Here is a 19,899-nt window from a genome sequence, read left to right on the forward strand (position 1 = left end):
GCACACACAAACTGTGCATGCACACAGCACGCATGCATGCTTGCACACATAAATCACACATGCATGTTTGCACACATAAACCTTACCTGCACACACAAACCTTGCCTACACACTTGCACACACAAACAACGTGTGCACACAGCATGCATGCATGCTCGCACACCCCAATCACACACAGCACGCACGCATGCACACAGCACACATGCATGCTTGCACACACAAATCACGCATGCACGTTTGCACACATAAACCTTGCCTGCACACACAAACTACGCATGCATGCACACACAAACCACGCATGCATGCAGCATGCATACATGCTTCCACGCACAAATCATGCATGCACAAATCATGCATGCACGCATAAACCACGCGTGCACACAGCACGCATGCATGCTTGCACACACAAAACATGCATGCACACACAAAACATGCATGCACACACAAAACATGCATGCACGCTTGCACACACAAACTGCGCATGCACACAGCACGCATGCATGCTTGCACACACAAATCATGCATACACACACAAACCACGCGTGCACACAGCACGCATGCATGCACACGCAAATCATGCATGCACACGCAAATCATGCACGCACATGCAAATCATGCGCGCACACGCACGCTTGCTTGCACACGCACGCTTGCTTGCACACGCACGCTTGCTTGCACACGCACGCTTGCACGCTGCCCCCCCCCGCCCCCAACACGCCAGTTCCGTGTCGGCCGGCCGGCGCCTGGCGGACCCTCCCCTTTAAGACGCGCGGCGCGGGCCGTCCCCTTTAAGGCTGGCCCCGCCCCCAGCCGCGCGCCGGCGCTCGCCCCTCCCGCAGGCGCTGCCGGCCGCTCGGCACCGAGGCCGCGGCGCTCGCCATGGCCGCCCCGCCGCCGCCCCCCCGCGCCCGCCGCCCGCCGCCGCCGCCCGCCGCCGCCGCCGCCGTTCCCCTGCTCGCCCTGCTCCTGACCGGCGTGCTCGGCGGGGCCCGCGGTGAGTGGCGGCCCCCGGGCCCGGCCCGAACCGGGCACAACATGGCGGCGCGCCGCCCCGCCCCCGCCCGGCGTCGTGAGGCGAACCGGGGGGTGCTGAGGGGAGCCGGGGCGGGGGGGGGGGAATCGTGAGGGGAAACGGGGATCTGTGAGGAGAACCGAGGGGCGAGGCGGTGCGGGGGGCTGTGGGAAGCGGGGGGGGCACCGGGGGCGAGGCCGGGCCTGGGGGTGAGGCCGGCCGGGGGGGGCTGTGGGGCAGCTGAGGGGGTGGGGGGGAGCTTTTAGTGGGGGTCGGGGGGGGGAGGGGGAGGAAGGGGATGAGGGGGGATTGGGGGCCTGAAGGTGCCACTGAGGCTGTGGGGAGGGCCCTGAGGCGGGGGGAGGGGGGGGCTGCCGGCGGGGGGAGGGGGGATGGGGCAGAGGCGGGTGTTTCAGGGGGGGGAGAAGGACCGGGGGTCCCATAGCGGAGGGGGGGGGGTCTCAGGAGCCATTAAGGACTTCAGCAAAGAGCTGAGTCCCCGCTGTGTTGGTGGGGGTCGATCCTGGGGGGGGGGGGGGGGGTTGGCTCGCAGGGGGGCGTTTGCCGGGGTTTGTGGTGTGGAGGGGACCCTTGAGGTTTGGGGGGGGGGGGGGGGTTTGGGGAGGGGCATGCTTTCCGCAGTGTGTCTGGGGGGGTTGCAGCCATTGGGGTGCGGGGGAGTCGTGCGGTGCCGGGGGATGCTCCAGGCTTTGGCTGGGAAGAAAACTGGGAACCTTCCAGCCCGTCTTCAGGAAATCACGAAAAAAACCCTACAATTGATGGGTTTTTTTCCCCATGGTGAGGAAGAACAGGGAGGGGTGGGGGGCGAGTTCTGTGTGTTGGGGGGCTGGGGGTGCGGTTCCCTGGCGGTGGGTTTGGGGGGGGCAGGAGCTGGGTGTGTGGCTCAGCCCCGGGGTGGGAAGTGCCATCACGTTGTGGCTGAGCCTCCCTCAAACCTCTGGAGTTTGTGGCTTTTTCCCATCCCTCTGTTAACCCAGCTCAGGGGGGGCTTGGGCAGCCCCCCTCTCTCCGCACCAGCGATCAGCTTGTGCTTCATCTACGCCCTCTTGGAATCTGCGGGTAATTTTTTTGGAATAGAAACCTTTCTAAAACCCTGTGCTTCTGGATTGTGGCAACTGTAAATATTTGTTTGGAGGGAGGGAAAACTCATTGTTTCGGTTGTTTGTTCCGTGGTGATGCTTTTGCTTTACCTGGCGGGGTGCAACCGCTGCTGCTTCTGGGTGAGGGGTACCGGCTCCGTGATTTTGAAGACTTTGACCCTTTTCCCCAGAGGTGGACGAGCCCAAATCATCTCTGAGCATCAGCTGGCAGGGACAGAGGACAAACTGGTGGCAGTGGCCTCTCCGGTGTGTGAGGCTTCACCAACACAGTCCATCTCTCTGTGGCTATCGGGGGCAATTGCTGCTTGTGTAACGCAGGTACCTGTTCCAACAGGAACCACACTGAAATATTTTCTCTCCTCCCCAATCCTCTCACCGTCCGTGTTATTACCTTCCGACAGTCGGTTGGTAATACATAACTTCGCACGTGCAGATCCGGACTTGTTAGCTGCAGAAAATGGCTTTAAACCCCACTAGGGCAGTAGGTTAGGGGTGTATTTACGAGTCCTGTTGAATCTGGCAATAGAAATGTGCTTTAGGGGAGAGTGGCTCTGCTTTGTTTTAAACCTAAAGTAAAATGCAGCTTTTGGAAGATGTTTCAGCTTTTCTGTGATAAATGGCAAAGCAGGACCAAATGAGACTCGTCGCATGTCTGCTCTCAGACTTTCGCTTCACATTTTATATGCAGCTGGTGTTGATTAAAAAAAAATAACAATAAATAAACAGGAAATGGCCAATTGACTGTGCGTATCTCCTGGAAACTCAGCCGACTCTTAGTGCCTTTGATATTGGGCTCTGTATGGCTGGCTATTGTTTCCGCTCAGTACGCGCCGTACGGTTTTGTTCGTGCTGTCCGGTAAAAGGTGTGAGCTCAGCCTGGCTTCAGGGACACGAGGGAGCTGCGTTTGTGGAGCTGGGTGCAGGGTGGCAGGGATTCGAACCCTGCAAATTGGTTGCTGCTTAGAGCAGCCATGATGCACGTTCGGTTTGCCTCCTCATCCAGCGAGGGCTGCCCTTAACTATTGTGCTTTATACAAGAGATCTTAATAGCTGCTTATTTCAGGGTAGGTTGGAAAAACATCCTCATTTCTGCAGTGCTTGGGAGCTGGGAACCTCTGTGTGCATGGGTAAACAGAGTAGAAAACACCCCCCCACATGCTCCCTCCTTTAAAAAAAAAATAAATAAAAGGTGCCTCTGCAGCAATGGTTATGGGGTGGTTATAGGTAGGCTGTGTTTGCGTGCTTGAAATAAAGGAAAAGAATACCGTGGGGAGCAATCTTGCGCCAGCAGATTTTATTATTAACACCTGCTTAAAATATTTACCCGGTTAAATCAGGCAAAACTCCGCGTGGTCCATAAGTTTAGATCTTACAACTTTCCAAGAAAGAATTCTCTAACTGGAAATTAAAAACAGTGTCCAACAAGCATTCTTGAACTCCTCCAGCTCCTTGGCCAGACAGCTTGGATTTTTTTTTCCCTGGGTACCGCCGTCCGCTGCCAGTAGTGGATGCTCCGGAAATCGCTATTGCGAAAGGAGTGAAGTAAAACGTCAATTCTCTTAACAGCAAGCAAAGTTCACTGGGTGTTGACCAGTGGAAATATGTTCTCCACCGCACAGCCAGCGCGGTTATCTGAGCAGACCAAGAAGGAATTGCTCGTCTTGAGGGAGAAAGCTGCCGTGGTATTGCAGGGGTGAAACGCTGGATGGTGCTGAGCTGGTAGAATCAGACCGTTGTGTGTGAGCGTTCATATGGGATGGGAGCGCTCTTTTGTCCTCGTTATTTAAGCCACTGGCATGCCAGCCTTTCTTTTCTTTGATTGTGGACCCGTATTTCCTTTTTTTTCAGCAGAAAAGCAGGCTTCCCAGCACACCAAAGCCTTGCTTTTTTAACGCTTACTGCTTTCTGTGGGCTTCTTGGAAGTAACCTGTGGACCGTTGGGTGTCAGAATATAGACTGCACATTAAACAACTTGTTATTTCAACTCTGAAAAAGCGTGTGCCAATTGCCTGAGAATACACAGCATCGGTTTTAAGTCCTGAAAACCATCAGTAATGATGACCTGTGCATCTGCCTTGCCATGTGGCTGGTTTGCAAGACTTTCTTCCCCGGGACTGGTGTGGTATGGGTGGCTCCTAAACTGGTTTCCTAACAAGTTAAAACACAAAATAGGTGCCAGACCAGAGCCTGGAGAGGGAGTTTGGAGCCGTAGGTTTGTTTTCTGAGTTGAAGAGCAACAGAAATGTCAAAGCTTCTTCTAATTAACCTATTAATGATGAGAGTCCTGTCAATACACTTATTTAAAATTCATTAAGAAGCTCTCCTTTTGTGTTGAGTTGAGTGGATGCAGGGAAAGCTCTTCACTTTAAAGGTGAGGGCATGTTCTTCCTGCCTTTTTTTTTTTTCTTTTTCCATTTAGTATATGTTTTCTAGGCAGCCATGATGTGTTCATGTCAGGTTCAACCTGTGCCAGGGAACTGCAGCCAGCTTGAAAAAGCTGAGACTCTCGTTTCCAACTTTAAATATCCTAGTATAATTTTGAGTTTCTGGATGACATGCGTGAAAGTGTTTTTTTTCATAGTACTTTGCAGCTAATTTTAACTCTGTTTCTTTTAGCAGCAGTGGGTCAGTAGATTTCATAAGCACCAGCAAGGAGCAAAAGAGATGTTGAGATCTGAAAGTAGGAGGAGAAGTTGATGGGGCAGCGAGATGTAGGAAAGATATTTGAGGTGGTGGTACTGTATCTACAGAAGGACAAATCTGTGCTAATTTCTTCAGCTCCTTTGTAAGGAAACGGGGGCAGTGTGAGCATCCAGAGCTGGCCTCGCACTCGATGGTGGAGGTGGTGGGTGTAGATGAGCTGACTCTGGGGCTCGGAGCGATACCAGTGTGCCGTACAAGGAGGGCATTTTGGACTCGGGCATATCCTAGATGGGGATGGGGAAATCCCAGTTATTGACACCAGACAGCAGAAAAATTGTAGTGAATATAATGGGAGGTAAATCTTTTGTTTCTGAAGTCTTCATCAGATGGCTTTGAGTGTCCTCCTTCCTGCCTTTTGAAAACTAAGCCCTGGTGGTTCTCTTGAAGCAGTGTTCTTGGGGTGGTATGCTTGCACGAGGAGCACAAAGGGACTCCTGGAACGGACCTCTGCTCCCTTGCCGCGGGGGAACGGATTTTATTCCTAACCTGCTCTTGGGCAGAGCACTCTGTGATAAAGGTTATTCTTTATTTCGGCACAGCGTATAGTGAAACACTGAAAGGTATTTCTTTCTTCCAAGCATGTTTACACACGTCCCTCTTCATTATAGCATCTAAAGAAACAGCAGAGGTACAAACCCAATTGTTTTCCATTTCTCTTGCTAACATCATGCTGCTGCAGCATTAAAACATCGCTACTAGATTGGGTCTCATTAAGTTAGGTGCTGTACAGAGACATAATAAATTGCAGCTCCTGTTCCAGAGCCTTATAAAAGCTCAGAAGTCAGGGGAATCATTGTTCTTCCAGCCTCGATTCAAACTGTTGAAAAAGAACAGCAGCTTACAATCTCTGCAAAAATCTGTTTATCTGGTAAATACGTGGGTGGGTATTGGCAATTTTACCAATGATCATCTTCAGGTTGATTATCTTAATACATCTTGATCAGGTAGCGTTTAGTCCTGAGAAAATGTCATCTTGCATAGCACAGCTTCAGGAGATTTTTGGAAAATGTATTCCAAAAGGTGGTTGACACCATTACATTAGATTTTTGCTGTGAAACTTTCCCCTGTAGCTGCAGAGACATCTTGACACATGCAATCCTGTGTGAGAATAAATATGTGCAAAATGAGCTCAGAGTTGCTGGGGGGGGGGGGGGGGGGGGGGGAGGAAATGTTCTTTGGCTGTCAGAGCTTAATATTTTAGTCTCCCTGGAGTCTAGAGCTCTAATCCATGGCCCCCTACCTGTTTGTTTGGATTCACTTTGTAAATATATGTTGCTTCAGTTTGCAAGAGGGCCTTCTCTGGTTTTCCTCTCCGCTGTAGTTACGCTGTATCGCAAAGGGATACTAATACCTCCGTGCCCCGGGTTCCTGCTGGGAGCAATCCCGCTGCCACCTGTAAGCAGTGAACCTCGCTGGGGACCTCACGGGGAGCAGAAGTGACTCCTGGGCTCGGGGTGGTCACCTGAAGGAGTACCTGGCCCGGCAGCCAAGCCCTGGCTTGCGTTAGTTGAGCCTCAAGGAGAGTTTGTCTTTTGGCAGCGCCGCCTGACTGCTCCAGTTTTTAGGAAGAGCGGGGAGGACCGGGCACCGGGCTGGCTTGCTTCTGCGATTGATGTCACGACCGCCTGCGCTGTGCCTTGGATGAAATTGCAGTGAGGGTTTGCTTCAGTAGAAATACCAACCTGATCCATCTCTTTGAGTGAGAACAAAGCTTTCGTTCGGAGGATCTGCAGCTTAATGTTAGGCTTGTTTAAACAGCTTCTTGAAAGGGCTGGGTTTGTCTCTGAGCAGAATGTCAGAAAGAGTGTGCTGAGCAGATAGAGCAGTCTCTGCTGCCAACTTCTGTAGCACCTTTCATGCAGATTCATCCCCAGGCGTTCTGCGAGAGGGGAACTCACCCTCTCGCAACTCACCGCCCTGGCTCTGTGAACTGCTCTTTTGTTTTCCTTTGCCCCATCTATTTTCTTCAGCCCAGTCAGTTTCGTTTTTTGTGTTTTTTTTTTTTTTAAGTAGATTATATGTTTTGCTCAATAGGAGCTTTTCTTCCCAAATAAAAAGCATGCTATTGGCATGAAAAATGCTTTTATTCACTCCTGTCTCCTTTGGTTTTGCCCAGGCGTCCCCGGCTGCTCCCAGGAGCGCCCCAGAGATGTGTGACGGGGGGCTCTGTGTACCCGTCTCACTTTTTCTGACCCCCACCCAAGGGGAGACAACGCTTGAGGTTTTTTCCTGGCTTCTGGTTTTACTGATAGGAGAAAAAATTTCCCTTCTGGTTAATCCAACTTGAAATGCTGGCCCCACGCAGGTTGCCCTGTAATTCTCCTCGCTGCCGGAAGCTCCTGGGTTCCCGGCGAGCCCCGGTGCAGACAGGCCTTTCCTCCCTGGCACAGCCGGTGCCTGTGGGAGCTGGCAGCCGGCGGTAGGTAGGTGATGCTTAGGGAGAATAGGGCTGTAGCCACGGCAGACTTTTTGATATCCTAGGCTTTTTCATAATAAAAATATAGATGGAGTCAACTTCTGGATGCGTGAGGGAGGCTGAAGCCAGACTTCAGCTTCTACCGGGGGATCAGACAGTCTTTCCTAAAATTTGAGAGTGCCTGCCTGCAGCTTGGGGGTTATGGAATATCAGGAAAGCCCCTTTTAGAGGATCTTGTGAAAGACGAGAGGGGTATGCGATGCGCTGAAGGCTTCGTTTTCTTTGTTCCCACCGCTTTCCTTATCGTAGGGCTTTTTGAGGTGCAAACATCAGAATTTAAAAAAGAATAAAGAAGAAATGAAAAAAGAGCAGTTGACTCAAAAGGGAGGAGCATCTGCCCACAGCACCACAAGGTGAAATGAGGCCGAACTCTGTGGGGCAAACCCCTCCTTAGCAGGAAACTTCTGCTTTCTGCAGAACAGATAAGGATCTTACTCTGTCCCTGTGCGCTGGGGCTCTAGTATTATACCTTGCAGGTAAACTGATTCCTTTTTTTTTTTTTTTTTTTTTAATTCTGCAAATGAAAGTGAGCAGATACAACCAGCTCCTCTACTTTCCTTGTCAAAGGGATGCTTCGTTTCAAGCCAGATACTTCAATGAGAAGTTTACGAAACCAGTTTTATTAGTGCATTGAAGTGTTTTGTTTATTTCTGAGCTTCTGGAAAGCCAAACTGCCGTAGCTTAAATCTTGGGTTCGAGACCTTAGAATTGAGTCTAACAGGAACAAAGTTCAGTTCTGCTGTATCTAAATCAAATTGAAAAGAGCCTACACGGTGAAATGCGTGTGGTTTAAATGTTTTTAATTTGTACCTTGAGTTTTTGATAAAGGAATAAAGGAGATGCTTTAAAAGACTATTTCCTTTTAAGTATACTTGAAGGTAGGAATGTGCCCTGGCTGCTCTTTCCTATCTCGTGTTTTCATAAAATCTCCATTATAACCAACCTTTGTTCCCCCAAGTGTGTGTATTTTTCGGAAGAGTTGTCTTTCCTGTGCTCTGCTGACCACTGGAAAACACTGTCCTCAGAGCTGTTTGTCACGTTAAATATTAGTGGGTTTGCTTTTTTCCTTTTGCTATAAAGTTTCCCCTTAAAAGCTGCATAATCCTTAGGTGCGGTGGTCTCCAACCCTTCTTGATACAGTCCAGTCTCGTGGTGTCCCTGTCCGTTTTCTAGTCCATGTCCCTTTTCCTTGGCCTGTGCTAAGCACGTAGTAATAAGCTACATCTGCTCGTGATGCTTTTTAAAGAAGTCTCACTTAACAGCTCTTCTGGGTTTTTACTGGCTTTTCACTGCTTCTGCCGAATCTGTTGGTTTAAAACTCACCAGCATCTGCGTTTAGCCTGTCTGAAATACTGCAGCCCACCTTGGAGCTGTGAAGCAGCTCACAACAGCAAGGAAATGAAGAGGGCAGCATCCAGAAAGAATGAATATTAATGCAATTAGCCTTGCTGATTTACCTAGGACCCTGGTGATAAGGGATAATGGGTGTCTTCCTCCTAAAGGAACCCTGAAGTTGATCAGGACCTGCTTATTTTTCATGAGGCTCGAGGTAGCTCTCTGCTGCGGACCGCATGCTGACTGGGTGCAAGAGGCTCTCTCTTCCTGTGCCATGAATATCCTTGGAATGCTGATGCTCCTTAAATCTGCCGATTGCCAGAGGTGGGATGACGGGGAGGTGGCTCCCGCACACCCCCCAGGCGTTGGTGCCGATTTTGGTGCCTGTTTTTAGACCGAGAGGTTATAAGCCAACATAGAGGATTTAGCTGTCGGACTGGGGAGAGTTAACAGTGGCTCTTGTATCTTTGAAAACACTTCTTCAGACTCTCTCTTACCTGAAAGACCATTTCTGCAGCGGGTAAGTACATGTTTCTGAATCCCTCCGGGGAGGCTGAAAGATCTGATGAAAGCTGAAGAAAATACTGTGTGCTGCTAAACAAGCCCCACCCTTTTTCTTGACATTGTTGTGTTCGCTCTTTGTTCCCAAGGATGGCGATGCCTGGGGATTTGCTTACAGTTTTTCAGGCAGCTTGAGAAAAGCACAGTGACAGCTGGGAGGCGGAAAAAAATGTGGGAATCTGCCTTGGAGTTTCTCCTTTGCTCTTTACCCAAATAATCTTCGTGGGGAGCAGGCAAAAAGCCAGGAATTTATTTGACCCAAGGTGGTAGTGTCTCGGATCAGGAAAGCAGTTACTAAATAAGTGACTGATCTAGTTGGGTGTAGCACGCTTGGCTTGCGTAGAGTCAGTTTGAATTGGTTTTGTTTTGGCATCTGCCAGCTGCTTGTTGTCTTCTGTGAGCTGGGGTGGTCGTCCCTCGCTGACCCGGAATGGGCAGCTCGGTTTTGGTGTAGCTGAGGAAGCCTGGACAGCGGGTTCGGGTGAAATCAAGTCTGTCAGTTGGAGTAATTGTTGTTTTCCATTTGAGTTCTGAGCCTAGGCTGGGTTGGGAGCAGATCTCGGGAAAATCTAGCCTAGTTTTGCAGGGATGACTTGGGTCATCGCTGTTAGTGGTTGCAACAGGGGCAGAAAAAAGGGCTGTCTGGAGAGTCACCTTCTGGAAGGGATTCTCTGCTTCTTCCACATTGTATTTTGTGTTTGAATTGGGTTCTTGTGGGTCTGACATACAGAGCATGACTTGTTCTGTTCCTAAAGCAGGTTCTTCCTGAGCCTAACAATGGCCTGTTCCCTCTGAAGTGGGAGATTTTAAAGCAGAACATTTTCTCACATTCAAGCATTTGTTCTCCGGTGGGTTTTAAGGACATGGTCTTGTTCTGATTTCTGCAGCTTTGACATGTCTGTGCTCCGACTGCAAACAAGCAAACTCCACGTGTGAAACGGACGGTGCGTGCATGGTCTCGGTCTTCAACCTGGATGGTGTTAAACACCACGTGCGGACCTGCATTCCTGAAGCAAAATTGATTCCTGCTGGGAAACCCTTCTATTGTCTGAGTTCAGAAGATCTGCGTAATACTCACTGCTGCTACTCTGATTTTTGCAACAAAATTGATTTAATGGTTCCCAGTGGTGAGTAGAAGCTAAATAAATGGTCTGTTTGAAGTGGGGAGGAGGCAGGCTGTCTGTTTGGGATTGGGAATAAGGAGTTCTCGGCCCTGTTTTCACTTCTTCCCTTAGGTTGCTCTGTGAACTTGAGCACTGGGTTTATTTCCTTGATCTGTAAAGTGGAAATAATAACAAACTACTTCAAATTAAAATGTGAAGTTGCTCGAACTCCCCTGTGGCTGACAAAATGTCATTGGATGATGGGGTTGTACTTCAGGGCAGGCGAAGTTTCCAAAGTTTGGGGATTTACGAGGTTTCTCTCGCCTTGTCAGCCCCGCTGCTGGTATCCTCACAGGCTCCTGGAAGCAGCAGCAGCAGCAATGTCCATTTACAGTTAAATACGAGTTTCTGCTGCATGTTGCTCTGTGTCTGCAGGGGCCTGAGGACAGTGCGTGTTCCCTGGGCACAGCCTAGATCCCTTTTCTGGTGCTGAACGGTGCTGTAGCCTGCCTTTTATCAGATAGAGTTGCTTTCCTCCTTCTAAGGCTGCAGACCTTTTCAGTGATGAGCCACGAGTACAGGAACGTTGCAGCAGCTTCAGAGTAAAGCGTGTGGGGTGGAGGGGTGCCCAGATTCTGAATACGAGAAGAGGAAGCAGCCCTGCCTTTGAGTGAGGGTGTGGGAAACGTCTGCTGCTTTCTCTAATTCCTGGGACAGAGAAGGGCATGCACTACTTCCTCATACCTCGTTAACTCTCCATTCGGGGCTGTTATTCAGTGGGTCGGATGAAGGCGACAGTGGGGAAGTCTTATCTGTTCTCAAAAAATTGTCTTCAGGCAAGAGTCTTCACTGGTGGTTACAGGGCGAAGGAGAAAGGGGGAGAAATGAGTCCTTACTGACTGGTGGTGTTTTCCTCTTACTTGGAGAGTTCAAGTGCAAGGTGAAACGCAGGCTGTTTGAGCAAATTCAGCCCAGAGCAGGCTCCTGTCCTCTTTTAAATAGCAAGTGCCAATAATCCCTGAAATCCCGCTGAAGCACCGTCTTTTTTGGAGGGGTTTAGCTGTAGTTTGCCTGCCCGATGACTTGGTAAGTCCCACGTTAACACTGTCATTCGATGTGTCCTCTACCATCCTGGAACAGCAAGCTAAAATTGTCCAGGCTCTGAGAGAATAATTAAAACACAAGAAGAAAGTCCTTAAAGAACGCTTATGAAGGAGTGAGAGTTTTCTAAAAGTGTCTGGTTTTCTCCTTCCTTTCCTCTCAAGGGCACCTGAAAGATAACGAGCCCCCGTCAAGCTGGGGTCCTGTGGAGCTAGTGGCGGTGATTGCCGGACCCGTCTTCCTTGTGTTTGTTGTCATGATCATAGTAGTCTTTGTGTTTCATCACCACCAACGAGTCTATCACAATCGTCAGCGGCTGGACATGGAAGACCCCTCTTGTGAAATGTGCCTTTCGAAGGATAAGACCTTGCAAGATCTAGTCTACGATCTCTCCACCTCTGGCTCTGGCTCAGGTATTAAGAGATGACTGGAAATGACGAATGAGAACTCGTAGTTGTAAAGGAGTAGGAGTCTGTTCTGGGCTCCTGGTTGCCGCAGCTTTGTGTGGCTGTGAGGCTCTTGCCTCGTCAGCCTGTTCAGGTTGCCGTGTCATGAGTAATGTGGAGGGCATGTTTTAAATTCAGTCCTGCAGTAAACACTGTAGCCACGGCCCTGTGTCAGGCTCTAGAGGAATACTTCAACTCCTTAACTGCTGATGTGTAAAAAAATAGTCTTATGTAGCTTCCCTCCTTAATCTATGTAGCTTTCCTCCTTTTCTGCAAGAGGATAACTCCCAACGGCTGCATCTATTTCAAATTTAGCCTTGGAACTGGGTTTGGGTTGGAAAGAGACATTAACTGCTAACCGGTGAGTTGTTGGCTTTCAGAGGAGGATGCAGGATGTCACCTGCATCAAAGCTGGCAGGAAAACAGGAAAGATCCCAGCAGCTGAAAATTTACAGTGCTTTTGCACTGTAAAAAAAAAAAAAAAAAATGTAGTACATTTGCAAATGCAAATCCTGCATTTGCCCAGCCCATTTCATCCCAAAGAATCCTCAAAGTGGACGATGTACAGCATTCGCTCCTGTAGCACTTAGAAGAAATCCTGTAGCACTTAAAAGAAATTGTCCCCAGAATAGATTGGGAAGTTGTCATTTTATTCATGACTTTGAAGTATGAAAGCGGTTAGGTTTAAAAAAAAAAAAAAAAATTTGCAGCAGATGGGGATCTGTAGGATAATCCACAGAGGCAGAGAGTATAACAACCTGATATTTGACCAGGGAATAAACCTTTAGCACCACATCTGCTATATATAAAATGTTTGGGGATCTTTTCTGTACACACTCTCAGCCGGTGAGCTCTGTGGTTTACATCACAGGTGGCAGCTGCGTTGGGCCTCCTTTCTTAAGAGAAGTTCTGGGGGTTTACTCCTTTTTAGCGGAGCCTGTCTTCCATGACTTCCATTCTTCTCATGTTCAGCCTCAGGTTCCTTTGATCGTGGAGCAGAAGTACCTCAACTGCTCTGAGCCTAATCGCTGGCGGTTTGCAAGCCGCTTCAAAGCGATAACACAGATGCAGCCAAATGATGCGTCCCATGCAGGAGCTACCACCCCTTGCCGGTTTGGGGGCTTGCTTAGGCTGCTGGTTGTAGAGCTGTCTAGGTTTGATGATGCTCTGTGTCAGACTCTGGGCTTTCAGGAGTTTCTTTTGCTGCAACAAGTCTTCATCCCTCTCAATTTCTTGTGCGTAGGTTTGCCACTTTTTGTCCAACGGACTGTGGCTCGAACGATTGTCCTTCAGGAGATCATTGGTAAAGGGCGTTTCGGGGAAGTGTGGCGTGGCAGGTGGCGTGGAGGTGACGTCGCCGTAAAAATCTTCTCTTCACGGGAGGAGCGTTCCTGGTTTAGGGAAGCAGAAATATATCAAACCGTGATGCTGCGACATGAGAACATCCTGGGATTTATTGCTGCGGATAACAAAGGTAAGAAGTGCCTCGGTCCTGAGAGCAGAGACTTCACCAGCGTGTGCAGTCTGCTCCTGGGAGCTGCCATTTCATCACTTGGTTTTACCATTAAATGGTTAAAAGAAACTGTCAGCCACTTTTCAAGTAGCTACATCTGCGAATGTGTCTCACCAGAAGATGGTAAAATCGCCAAGAGGTGCGGCGGTGCTTTAGCTGTACCTCACAGACTCGTGTTTTGCCTTGGAAGTTCTTTACCTTACTTGCCCCCAGGTTGCCTGCTGAGCTGCAGCCTTACCCAGCAGCTCTCCTCTTTATCAAAAAAGATAAGGTACAAAATGCTGGCTCGATGGCTGCACCCTGGGGTTGTATCTGAGCACAGTCTCTTTCCTGCTGCAGATAACGGAACGTGGACTCAGCTGTGGCTCGTCTCCGACTACCACGAGCACGGTTCTCTCTTTGACTACCTGAATCGATACACCGTGACTATCGAGGGGATGATCAAAGCTTGCCCCTGTCGGCTGCTAGCGGACTGGCCCATCTGCACATGGAGATTGTGGGTACTCAGGGTAAGAGCAAAGTTTAAAAAGGTGCTGGGAATGTTTGAGGGGAGGATAAAGCAGAATTGAGGAGAGGGGGGGGCTGAGTCAGCCCGGATTCATCTGGTCAGTATTGAGCAGAAATAGACCGTTGGCTTCGGCTGGGCTGCAAAGTGGGTTAGCCTTGCGCTGGCTCCTGGGAGTTATAGCAGCATTTCACATCCCCGTCCTAAAATTGGTGCTACTTGAGTGGGATGTTGGCAGAATTATGAACTCCTCGCATCCACAGCGGCGTGTTCTGATGCCTGGGACGATGGAGTTTCTATCCCTCTTGAGGCCTCCCGCGTGCTACTGCATTAGCAGTGCCTTGGAAGCCCGAAGTAGAGCCTTTGCCTACCACAGGCTGTCAGCACTGCTCTATTTTTCAGTGCATCCAAACAGGAAAATGTGTTGCAACACTGAGAGTTTAACCGACGCCTTGAAATCCGGTACCGCCTCTGCGCCGGTTTGAGGAAGAGATTTCACCAGACCTTGACCCTCGCTACTTTTTATTTTTGCTCTGTTAGGAAAGCCTGGATTGCTCACAGAGACTTGAAATCTAAGAACATCTTGGTGAAGAAGAACGGCACGTGTGCCATCGCTGACCTCGGACTGGCCGTCCGGCATGATTCCGTTACGGATACAATTGATATTGCACCAAATCAGAGGGTCGGAACCAAACGGTAGGAGAACAGCGGGGAGGCACGAGAGTGTGACTAGCAAATACCTGAGCTGCTGGTTGAGTGCTGGTGAAAATTCTCTCTTAAGCATTTCTAAATGTCTCAGAGTGTCAGCATTGTGCCCAAATTGATGGTGAAGGTATCTCGGTACCTTCATCTCCAGGCGCCATCAAGCTGAAGGGGTGTAGGCCAGCTATGTAAACTTGGCACCAGGGAGCTCGTACAATACTTGACCACAAGCTTGGCGTTCTCGGAAGCTTTTTAGGGCCTGCTGTCCTGGAGCCTGGTGTGCTTTTGGCTGTTTTTTACCTCTTTCCCAACTTGGTATTCTTTTCTGAGTTATTTTTTTCGCTCTGTTAGACCACAGGGCCCAGTTCTGTTCTGATTAAGGCCGTGCAGAGCGGAGTTTTGTCTGCTGGGAAGTGCTGCGTGGGAAAACTTGCCGTTTGCTGTCTTGCAGAGAATCCCTGCTCAAAATTAACATGCTGTTCCCTTTCTGTCCTGCAGGTACATGGCCCCTGAAGTCTTGGATGAAACCATTAACATGAAGCATTTTGATTCATTTAAATGTGCTGATATCTATGCCTTGGGCTTGGTCTACTGGGGAGATTGCTCGAAGGTGCAACGCAGGAGGTAATATTGTGTGCCCATGCCGCCGGCTTGGCCTGCTCCCGGATTTCCTAGCCTCGGCGTTTCTGTTGGTCAGGTGTTGGTGGGGGTGTGAAGAGCCCTGGAGAATGGAGCTACGAGGTGGGGGGGGTACAGCTGTGTGTGTGGCTACCGAGGGTGTCAACCGAGGTGACCCACAACTGCTGTTAAGACCGACCCGTGGGGGTTATTGCTTTGCCTGGTGGCCGATGTTCCTTGGGATGGGTTTGGTGGGTGACTTTCTTCCCCCGAATCGGTGTGAGCGAGTGGCTCGGCACATCCAGCTGCAGGCAGGAGCACGGCACCGCCGTGCGTGTGACGATCCTGCTGCCTTCGGCTCAGCGACCCTGCCTGTGTGCTGGGAGGTGTCGGTTGCAGCTGCCTCTCTTCCAGTTTGGGCAGCTGCATTTTATTTCCCCGGTTTTTTATTTATTTATTTAATTTTTTTTTCTTGGAAACTCAAATCCCAGATTCTTCATTTCTGTTCTAAATAACTGCAAAGTGTTGACGCATCTTTGCAGTGAGTCATGTAGTCTGGGCCGGTATCAGTCGGTCTTCAGCGCAATTCCCAGGAATTGCATTTCCCCTTTGCCTTTCAGGTATCCATGAGGAGTATCAGCTTCCCTACTACGACCTGGTACCCTCTGATCCCTCGATTGAAGAGATGCGGAAGGTCGTGTGTGATCAGAAATTACGGCCTAATATCCCAAACTGGTGGCAAAGCTACGAGGTAAGGTCTGCTTTCATCTCCACATCCCCTTCCCTCGGGAGAAGGTGAGTAAGGAGGAAGTGCTGCGACTTGAGCTCTGATTTTAGGAGGTGTGGCAGCAGCCTGGCAGACCAGCTTGGGGTCGGGGGAGAGGAGAGCAGAGCGCTGACGTCTGCCTTTTTTTCTCGCCTAGGCGCTACGGGTGATGGGTAAGATGATGCGAGAGTGCTGGTACGCCAACGGAGCGGCTCGACTCACTGCCCTCCGCATTAAGAAAACCCTCTCACAGCTCAGTGTCCAGGAAGATGTGAAAATCTAGGCTCTGAGCCCCCCCAGCAGGAGGAAACTGCACAAAAGCTGCCATGCTAGAGTAGACGTGTGACGGAGGCCTACCTCGTGTTTCTGCCCAATCTACTGCTACCAACCAGACAGCGTGACCTACAGGCTGCTCGGTGGGGTGACGGAGCCTATGGAATTGCTCTCTTCCCTGCTTGGGTATGAAACAATCAGAAACCTTTTATGATCACCTCCTGACAGCGTGAAGACTTGAGAGGGACTTAACCTGAGGGATCTCAGCCATGATCGTAACTCTTTGTTTCTTTAACAGAAATCCCTGTAAAGTTCAGTGCGCGCGGTGCACCCGTTGGCAGTGGTTGAGGCCGGGGTGCTAGGTGCTGGGAGTGGGAAGGGAAAGGGAAGGTTTTTCTTGCCGTACTCTGTGGATTTATTTTTTTCCAGGGACTGGCACGTTTATGCAGAAAAAGCATTTGCAAAACAAATGGTGCTCCCTTCCGAGAGGCTGAGCCTGAACAGTTTATCAGCTTCATGAAACCGTTTCCCTCCTCTTTTTCTTTTTTTTTTTTTTCTTAAGCTTGAAAAGAAAACAAAATAATTCTAAGTCAAAACCAGAAATCTGACTGGCTGTCAGTGTGCGCAATGGTGTATGCATGCGCGAGGTGCGCGTGTCCCCTGTGCCTGTTCATCTCCTTCCGTAGACGTGCGGTGTCTGCCCGTAGGGTGGCTCATCTCTGTTCGTGCTTTCTGTGCATGTGCAAATCTAGAGTGTCTGTTTTTTTTGAGCTGTGCGCGCTGGTGCTCTCCTTTGTCGAGTAGTGAGCATTGTCTAGCTTGGACAGGCTGCTTAAAACCAGATCCTTCGCTCGCCGATGGGTGCTGCGGCCTCGCCGTCCCAACACCGGCTGCAGGAGCTTCCCGTCAGGTTGCCTCACTGCCACCCCTTCCCTTTTTTTTTTCTTTTTTTTTTTTTTAAGACAAAACAAATGAGGATTTAACTTCACTCCTGGAATCCAGGTGGTTGGGGTTTTTTGTTGGTTTATTTTTTTGTTGGGTTGTTCGTTTTGTGTTTTTTTTTCTTGAGCCCCTGGGGTTTGTAATTCTTGGTAGGGTAGAAAGAGGGACCTGGGGAGGGGGGAGAGATGCCAGGGAGCCGAGACGCGTGTCGGAGAGCAGGCACTGCGCCTAGCTGGAAGGAGACCAGACCACAGGGAAAACGCAGGAAGACCATTCTCGTAGGAATGCAGTTCCCAAATCCCCCATCCAGGCACGCTCAGCAGCGTGGGGCAGACTCCTGGGGGGGGGGGGGGGGGGGGGCTGGGTGCGCTCTGCACCCTCCGAGAGGCGCTCGGCGCTTGGCAGGCTCTCACGCCGGGGTGTGGGTTTGGAAATCGATGTCCATTTTTTTGAATATACATATATAAATAGCTCATCATCTGGAAGTGGCTGTGTATAACTTGTGGGGTGGGGGGGGAACTTGCATGACTTTTCTTTTGGTGAAATGCCGGATTCGGGGCGAAGTAGAGTTGGGTTTTGAGTGTTGTCTTACAGCTGAGCCGAGCAGAAATGGAATTAGCGAAGGGTTGAGCCTGTGGCGCTGATCGCGGCGTTGAAGGCAGTCTGGGAAGTGCCGGTTGTTTGGTGGTTAGGTCAGGATCTACGGTATAGAACTCTGAAGCCATAACTTTTAACTGGAGTGGTTTTGATTATTATTTTTTTATTATTATTATTATTATTATTATTATTTTATGGGAGGGTCTGGATTTTAACTTTTTTTAATGTTGTTAATTCTTTATAAGAGAAGAAAAACAATCTATAATTATTACCTCTTGACCTGTTTGTAAAGAAATCACTGCAAAAAAAAAAGGAAAAAAAAAAAGAAAAAAAAAACCCCAAATGCACACAGCTCGATTTACACTGGAACTGTTTCTACTCAAACTTTGCGCCTGCTCTGTAAGGTGAGGTTTCATCTCTGCTCCGGCCACCGGGGTTAACCTATTTTATTTTTTTTTAAAAAAAAAAAAACACTCTTCTTGCTGTCTGTGTATCTGTCCGTGTGTCCGTCTTCCCCCAGACTCCCTCTCTTGTCTGTGACTTGGTGTAAAGTGAGGAGTGGGGGTTTTTGCATCGTGTCTGAAGCCGTTTTTGCATCCTCCCGTGGAGCTGAGCGGTCGCGGGAGGGCCGGCGGGCTCGGGGCTGGTTCACGGAGCAGCGTGGAGTGGTCGCTGGGTGAATGTACCGCTTCCCTTCCCTCGCCCGTTCCTCCTGACGCCGTGTCTCAGCCAGGGGTTACCCTGCGTCTCCGGTACCGTCCGTCCCTTCCCCAAACCCTCCTGCGTTCAGAAACCGAGGTGGTGGGCGCTTGGTGGCTGCGCTGACGGGACCCTCACCGTGGCCCGGCCCGCTGGGTTGGGGGAGGAAGGTTTTAGCGATGGAAACTGCCGTAGGGAAGCCCCTCGCGGCTATAGGTCCGTCTGCCGCCGCCTCTCGTTCCCCGGTACGAGTCTCCCGTCCCCGTTAACCGCGCGGGCTGCTTCTCCAGGACACTAAATCAGCTACGTAACTCGCACTGGCTCCCCCCACCCCTCCAACTGTAGCCACACATGCATCTGCCTCAGCGCTAAACCAAACAGCGGAGCGGTTTCAGGCCGGATTAACGGTAGAAAGGGGTGAGGGCAGGACAACGAGGGTATCCCCTACGAGCGGGATGGCAGGAGGAACCTTGTTTGTAGAGAGATGCCATCGCGAGGTGATGAAAAGCGAGGATTTGAGACGGGAACGCTGATTATGTAGCATTTATACAGCACTTTTCACGCAAACACGTGCCAGGGAGGTGCAGTGCTTACTTAGCTGACCGGTAGCAAACCTAGGGAATCGCTGCGGGGAAACGCAACGCTACAGGCAGTTGGGGATGAGAAATCCTGACGGGATCGAGGGGAGATCAGGTACTCGGGGAGAGGCGGAGGTGGAGAGCTTGTGATTCTTTGGGGGGGGGGTCCGTTGGGGGTACGCTGGCTTCAGAACGGATCTCTCGGTACTTGCCTGCCCCTTTTTTATTTGTTTGGGTTTGTCTATTTGATTAGAAACGGACTGTAAAATAGCCACTTAGACACTTTACCTCTTCAGTATGCAAATGTAAATACAATGTAATATAGGAAATCTTTTGTTTAATATAAACCGAGGCTGTCGATTTCTGCTGTACATTATTAAAAGTTTGTTTTATTCACCTGAGGTGTTGGGAGTTGATGGGGGGGGTCGCTGTGGCATAGAGGGGGGGAAGAGAGCTTTTGGGGGGGCTCATTCACCTGCAGCTAAAATAAATTCCCTGGGCATCCCGCTCGGCAAAATTGTGTTGAATGTTCCCTGTGGATGTGGCAGGGTGGGATTTCCAACCCCCACCGCGATGAGCAGCTGAAATGGGGGGGGGGGGGGGTGTCCCTTTCTGGGGGGACAGTGGAAGCAGGAGGGGGGCCGGGAGGTGGCTCCTTGAAAAGCATCCCCCCCCCTCCCTCCCTGAAGCATCCCTCTCCCCCCCCTCCTCGAAGCATCCCCCTCCCTCCCCTCCTCGAAGCATCCCCCTCCCTCCCCTCCGTCCCCGAAGCATCCCCCCAGCTCCCAAGGATAAATCTCAGTCCGAACCGCCCAGCATCCCAGTAAAATCCTGTTTGCTCAGAGCGC

At 50.3% G+C, this 19,899-nt stretch overlaps 1 protein-coding gene across 1 annotated transcript; it reads left to right on the forward strand.

Annotated features, from left to right (window-relative positions):
* The first annotated feature begins 824 nt into the window (after window positions 1-824).
* On the forward strand, window positions 825-19,447 carry ACVR1B (activin A receptor type 1B). The gene is given in 11 exon segments (XM_055792019.1): window positions 825-994; window positions 10,096-10,335; window positions 11,577-11,825; window positions 13,102-13,332; window positions 13,711-13,817; window positions 13,820-13,886; window positions 14,422-14,572; window positions 15,077-15,173; window positions 15,175-15,202; window positions 15,817-15,947; window positions 16,120-19,447. Coding segments are annotated over 11 exon segments (1,542 nt in total). The 5' UTR covers window positions 825-879; the 3' UTR covers window positions 16,246-19,447.
* Window positions 19,448-19,899: the final 452 nt, after the last annotated feature.

This window comes from Falco peregrinus, chromosome 19, assembly GCF_023634155.1.
Source record: "Falco peregrinus isolate bFalPer1 chromosome 19, bFalPer1.pri, whole genome shotgun sequence".
NCBI lineage: Eukaryota > Metazoa > Chordata > Aves > Falconiformes > Falconidae > Falco > Falco peregrinus.